This window comes from Gekko japonicus, unplaced genomic scaffold (genome assembly GCF_001447785.1).
Source record: "Gekko japonicus isolate JY-2015 unplaced genomic scaffold, Gekko_japonicus_V1.1 scaffold3699, whole genome shotgun sequence".
NCBI lineage: Eukaryota > Metazoa > Chordata > Lepidosauria > Squamata > Gekkonidae > Gekko > Gekko japonicus.
Window position 1 is genome coordinate 49,165 of NW_015163200.1, and position 6,441 is coordinate 55,605.

At 50.6% G+C, this 6,441-nt stretch overlaps 1 protein-coding gene across 1 annotated transcript in view; it reads left to right on the forward strand.

Annotated features, from left to right (window-relative positions):
* The window catches only part of CASC1 (cancer susceptibility candidate 1), a 40,295-nt gene that overhangs the window by 4,056 nt on the left and 29,798 nt on the right, over positions 1–6,441 (forward strand). Inside the window, exon 5 of the mRNA XM_015407155.1 lies at positions 2,598–2,689. Coding sequence (XP_015262641.1) covers positions 2,598–2,689 — 92 coding nt within the window. The remainder of the gene's footprint in view (positions 1–2,597; positions 2,690–6,441) is intronic.

Below are 6,441 nucleotides of genomic sequence, written 5' to 3' on the forward strand. Positions count from 1 at the left end.
TCAGACTTTTGGTCCATCAAAGTCAGTATTGTCTGCTCAGACTGACAGCGGCTCTCCAGGGTCTCAGGCAGAGGTCTTTCCCGTCACCTACAGCCTGGTCCTTTTTAACTGGAGGTGCTGGAGGTTGAACCCAGGACCGCCCACATGTCAGCAGAGGCTCTACTGCTGAGCTGCGGCCCTTCTCCAAGGTGCCCTACAGCAACACCGACAAAACGTTCAGCACATCCACGTGTGGTTGCAGACTTACTCAGATAACCATGGAGGCTGGCCTTGAAGGCAAAGCACTGATGTTGGACTGAAGTGGACTGTTGGACTGCCACAGGAAGTGGTGGCGGCTACAAGCATGGACGGCTTCAATGTTGGATCAGGCCAAAGGCCCATCCAGTCCAACACTCTGTGTCACACAGTGGCCAGAAATACCAGTGCCATCAGGAGGTCCAGCAGTGGGGCCAGGACATTAGAAGCCCTCCCACTGTTGACCCCCCCCCAAGCACCAAGAAGACAGAGCATCACTTGCCCCAGAGCCCCTAGCTATACCTTGTGGCTAATAGCCACTGATGGACCTCTGCTCCATATGCTTATCTAATTCCCTTTTGAAGCTGTCCATGCTTGTAGCACCCACCACTTCCTGTGGCAGTGAATTCCATGTGTTAATCACTCTTTGGGTGAATAAGTACTTCCTTTTATCCGTTCTAACCCGACTGCTCAGCAATTTCATGGAGTGCCCACGGGTTCTTGTATTGTGAGAAAGGGAGAAAAGTACCTCTTTCTTTACCTGCTCTTTCCCATGCATAATCTTATAAACCTCGATCATGTCACCCCTCAGTCGTCTTTTCTCCAAGCTAAAGAGCCCTAAGCGCCTTAACCTTTCCTCATAGGGAAAGTGTTCCAACCCTTTTATCATTCGAGTTGCCCTTTTCTGCACTTTTCCCAAAGCTATAATATCCTTTTTAAGGTGTGGTGACCAGAACTACACACAGTATTCCAAATGAGGTCGCACCATTGATTTCTATGGGGGCATTATGATATTGGCTGATCTGTTTTCAATACCCTTCCTGTTTGACCTGTTGCTGTTGTATTGGGTGGTTACGCAGGGGTGATAATGTCAAGTTAATGGTGCCTGCATTGCCTGGCTTCGTTTCACCCCCTCACTGACAATCTTATTGGGATGTTTGGTTAACATAGCTGTCAGGTAGCCCTGTCATAAGTCTGGAATGTGGAGGGGTGCCCTCCCGTTTTCTGTCTCAGCTCTCCCTGGCTCACCAACTGTTTGCTATCTTATGCTTGACCTTGTAGATGCCACAGCTGCAGTTTTACTCGGCTGGGAAAGTTAACGGCTTTTTGCTTTGCCTGCTTGCTTTGCCTGCCCACGCGAGATGTATCCATTGGCTTATGCTTACTGGGGGGATGTTTGATTCTAGTATAAGTCAGAGGCCCTTGTATAGGCGGCCATTCCTGACACAAGCTGTACATGTGTCTCTAGTACTGGATTTACCAATAAACAGTTATCTTCTTATGAAGCCCTGTGTTGTGTAACCTGACTAAGGACCCTGACAATAGCAGAGTTTTGCCCAGTCAAAGAAGTGTGATCCTGAGTGCAGTCAATAAATCTTCCAAGAGGTTTTATTTATTTCATTATTTGCATTTATATCCCGCCCATTCCTCTGGCGGGATATAATTCATTAAAAATAAATACAATTTCAGTTTAAAACATTAAACCTTAAAACGCGATAAAACATTATAACAATTAAAACAATGGGTACAGCTTGGAACAGCGTCAGTTGGCTAAAACGTTCTGGCCCGATGGCACAATGAGCTAAAGGCCAGTAGTCGGTGGTCAGTAGACGGGTGACAGCCAATGTTCCCTCTAAGCTGTGGAAACTCGTGAGCAGAAATTATACTTTGTGAGCTGCTGGCATTAAAGTTCTGAGTGAGCGATTTGGCTACTGCATAAATTAGTTTGCTCTGGGGCCCTCCTTCCTGAGCTAAGACAAAAATGTATGAGCCGGAGGCTAAAAAAACTGTGAGCTAGCTCACACTAACTCAGCTTAGAGGGAACACTGGTGGCAGCAACCTCAGGGAGACCATAGATGGGCGCCCGCTGCCTCAACCAAAGGCCTGGTGGAACAGCTCCGTCTTGCAGGGCCCTGCGGAATCGAAGGAGATCCCGCAGGGCCCTGGTCTCAATAGGGAGCGTGTTCCACCAGGCTGGCGGAAAGCCCTGGCCCTAGTTGAGGCAAGACGGGCATTTATTCAGGTAGCTCCAGTTCGCATTAAAGCTGCAGGCGAAAGGAGAGAGAGAAGCCTAATCCAAAGAGTATTTTCCCTATCACAAACGGCCAGCTTGTCCGGCATCAAGTATGTGGGTTATGAGGACATTATATCTACAGGAGGGGCCTGCAGAGCCATGTGTCTCCATGGAAGGCCATGTGATGAGAGTGAGAGGACAAAGAGAGAGAGAGAGGGCAGCTCCCAGGCCAAGACAAAGAGAGGCATCCCATTCAAGGAGATAGCACCTGTATTCAATTAGAGTGATGTCGCGTCCCCAGTGTCCGGGCATGCTGAGTTGCTCAATCCAACAACCTTTTGTTTTCCAGAGGAGGCCCGCTTACGGGCCGAGCGAGAGGAAGCCGAAAGGGTCGAAAGGGAACGGATCGAAAGAGAGAAGACGGAACGCCTGGAGGCCAAAGTGAGTTGACGCACACCTACCGGACGCTTGTCGGCCTGGTTTCTAAATTTCTCTAACACAGACACCCGCTGACTGTGAGAATGGCATGTAGGGTTAACCGACCAAGCTCTAGCTGGGCCACGAGTTCTCCTGGGATGGCAAGAGATCTCCAGGCTACAGAGATCAGTTCCCCTGGGGAAAATAGCACCTCTGGAGGGTGGATTCTGCTGAACTCCCGCCCCCTTCCCAAACTCCGCCCTCCCTAGGCTCCACCCCCAGATCTCCAGGAATTTCCTAACCTCACAAATGTCAACCCTATGTATTTTCCTATGTCCAACAGATTGGGTTTTTTTTCCCCTTTGCAACATCGTCCTTTGCCAGCTAATTTTGAAAACTCCAGAGAACGCACATCCATATATGGGCTAGCTAGCTGCTAGAAACACTACATTGGGTTGAATCCTGCGGATCCATTTTCCTCTAAGGGCGGTAGACACGGTCATTCCCCCCCCTCCATTCTACTTTACCACAACCCTTTGAGGTAGGTTGAACTGAGAGAGAGAGTATGACTGGGTGACGGTCTCCTAGTGAGCTTCACGGCGGGTCTGAGGTTTGAACCCCGATGGCCCCGCTAGGCTTGCCAAGTCTCCCCGGGGGGCGGGGAAACCCCTGCCCCAGAGGCCTGTTCCCTGCCGGCGGCGGATCGGGCCCCAGGGGGAACTCCACCCCAACGTGCACGTCACACGGAAGTGACGCGGGTACGCCGGGCATGCTGGGGGCGGGGACACGGTCATCCGAGGGAAAACTCTATGGTTTTCCCTCGGATGGTTGTGGCCCCGCCCCCAGCGTGCCCGGCGTGCCTGTGTCACTTCCGGGCATCGTGGATGCAGAGCGCACGCACTCCAGCCGCCAGCCGGGAGTCCCCCGCTGCGGCTGAATTTATACTTGGCAACCTTAGGCCCCGCCTTAGTCCTGCCCTCTAACCACTATAATACACTGGCTTGTGGGCTTCCCGTCTCTCTTGCTGGTACTGGAAATTGGATGCAGCATTCATTGGTGCTTGGGATGGATCCAGCCATGCTCTCTTGAGTGGCCTTAATCTTTTTTTAAAAAACAGCACATCGTCTTCACTGTTTGTGATCACGTTTTACGCTCAGGTGCTGTTCGTGTTGAGGTGCTGGCTTTAATTGGTTTGGTGGCATCATGCCCGCAAGCTACCTTAAGTATGAAGAGCTAGACTCAGGGTAGAAGCTTTGGAGAGTCAACGCTTCCCTTGTCAGGTATCTGACGAAGGGGAGCTTTGACTCTCCAAAGCTCATACCAGGTGTAATGATTTCAAGTTATAAGTGTATGTTCCTTTAAATCAGAGGTGTCAAACTCAATTGTTACGAGGGCTGGATCTGACATAAACGTCACTTTGTTGGGCCGGACCATGTGTGCCATAATTGTAACGCCGGGTACCGGAGATATAAACTGCTCCGAGTTGGTGTATCTTCACTACAAGGCCCCATGGGCTGGGAGTAGGGTTGCCAAATTATTTTTCGCCGGGAGCGGGGGGCTCTCGGCCGGCGTCTTTTGCGTGCCTTTTGTTTTCCCCTCAAATGGCGTGGCCCCGCCCCCAGCGTGTGACGTCACTTCCGGATGATGCACACGCGGGGGTGGGGTTTCCCCCGGGCCCCGATTCCGCGGGAGCTGGAATCGGGGCTCGAAAGCGGGGGGAATTCCGCCCCCCCGGGGGCATTTGGCAGCCCTAGCTGGGAGGGGGGTGCAAAGGAAAACCCATATGGGCAGACTGGAGACCCAGCGGCGCAGCGCTGAGCAGACGCTCCCACTCTGCTTGACTGCTGCAGATGAGGTTGTTCTGCCATGCTGAATCCACAATTGCAGGGGCTCACCCATGCCTCCCGAGCAGTCTCCTGTTCCCTCCCTTGCACTAGTTGCTCACAGGCCACATAAGAGCCCTGGATGGGCTGGTTCCGGCCCCCGGGCCTTATGTTTGACACCCCCGCTTTAAATGGTTGGTAAGTGTCAAAAGAATAAGGGGGGGTGAAAGAGGGAGACGAGTGAGTGAGGTGATTGGTTAGTGACTGAGAGTGTGTGGGCGGAGCTGGGAAGTGTGTGTGTGTGTGTGTGGAGAGAGAGAAGGCAGAGGGTTCAGTTTGATGTCAGAAGTCAGCAGTCAGCATCTGTCAGTTGTGGTCAATCTACACAGAGTCTGAGAAGCAGTCTTCTAACTAGAATCATATAGAAGTGCTGTGAAAGGCATTAAGATACTAAAGGAGGAAGAAAATATACTTAAGGGGGGGCATATTAGGCAAAATCTAATATAGTCAGAGTATTTTAAGAGTGTGAGGGGGGGAAAGCTGACAGAGACCTGAGTAGAAAGGGGAAAGATTTTACTAAGCAGTTTAACAAAACACCTTGTAACCAATACGCTTCCTTTACCAAGAAAGTTTTATCTTGTTTATTGCTAACCCAGAGTCTTATCCTCAGAGCCACATAGTCCAATGAAGGAGCCTTAGAGCTCGGGCACAATACTGTGGGAAAGGTTAATTAAAGACTGGAATTAAATTCCTGGTGGCAGTGATATCTTGAGTGAGAGAAAGAAACAACAAGAAATTTAAAACTACATCACACCTAGCCACACAAAATAAGAGAGAGATACCGCCACACCAGGGAAATCTTTTTTGGTCTTTAAGCTGCTACTGGACTCGAGTCTAGCTCTTCGCCAAAGATCAGCACAGCCACCCTTCCAGAACTTTCTTAAGCACGAAGCAAACCCTCTTATTAGGGATGCCAGCCTCCAAGTGGGACCTGGGGATCCCCTGGAATTACAGCTCATCTTCAGACTACAGAGATCAGTTCCCCTGGATTAAATGACTACTTTGGAGGGTGGACTCTATGGCAGTGTACCCCACTGAGGTCCCTGTCCTCCCCAGGCTCCACCCCCAAATCTCCCGGAGTTTCCCAACCCGGAGCTGGCAACCCTATCCTACCCATCCCCATCCAGTGGCCAGGGGGTACCCAGGAACCCTACCTCTTATGCACAAAGAAATGCTCAATAAATCTGAGGATGGGAACGCAGCCGCTGACTGCGTCCCTTAATCCTGAAATGCATAGCATTCTGAACTAAGACAACTGGATTCCCCTGATGTAACCAAGTAGGCAGGAGACTGCAGTTCCAATGGCATTTTAATCTTTCGAGAGCCAGTTTGGAGTAGTAGTTAAGAGTGGTGGACTCTAATCTGGAGAACTGGGTTTGATTCCCCCTTTCTCCTCGGCATGCAGTCAGCTGAGTGATCTGGGGACAGTCACAGTTCTCTCAGAGCTGTTCTCTCAAGAGCAGTTCTCAGTTAGAGCTCTCTCAGCCAGTGTTCCCTCTAAGCTGAGTTAGTGTGAGCTAGCTCACAGTTTTTTAGCCTCCGGCTCACCCATTTCTGTCTTAGCTCAGGAAGGATGGCTCCAGAGCAGACTAATTTATGCAGCAGCCAAATTGCTCGCTCACCACTTTAATGCCAGTAGCTCACAAAGTAGAATTTTCGCTCACAAGACTCCACAGCTTAGAGGGAACATTGCTCTCAGCCCCATGTACCTCACAGGGTGTCTGTTGTGGGGAGGGGAAGGGGAAGGAGCTTGTAAGCCGCTCTGAGACTCTGAGTGAAGGGTGGGTTATAAATCCAACCCTTCTTATTCTTCTACCTGGTGTTAAGTGTTCAGAACAAAGTAAAACAACCTCATCTTTCCTTGGTTGCATTCTGTATAGGATCAAGAGCGTC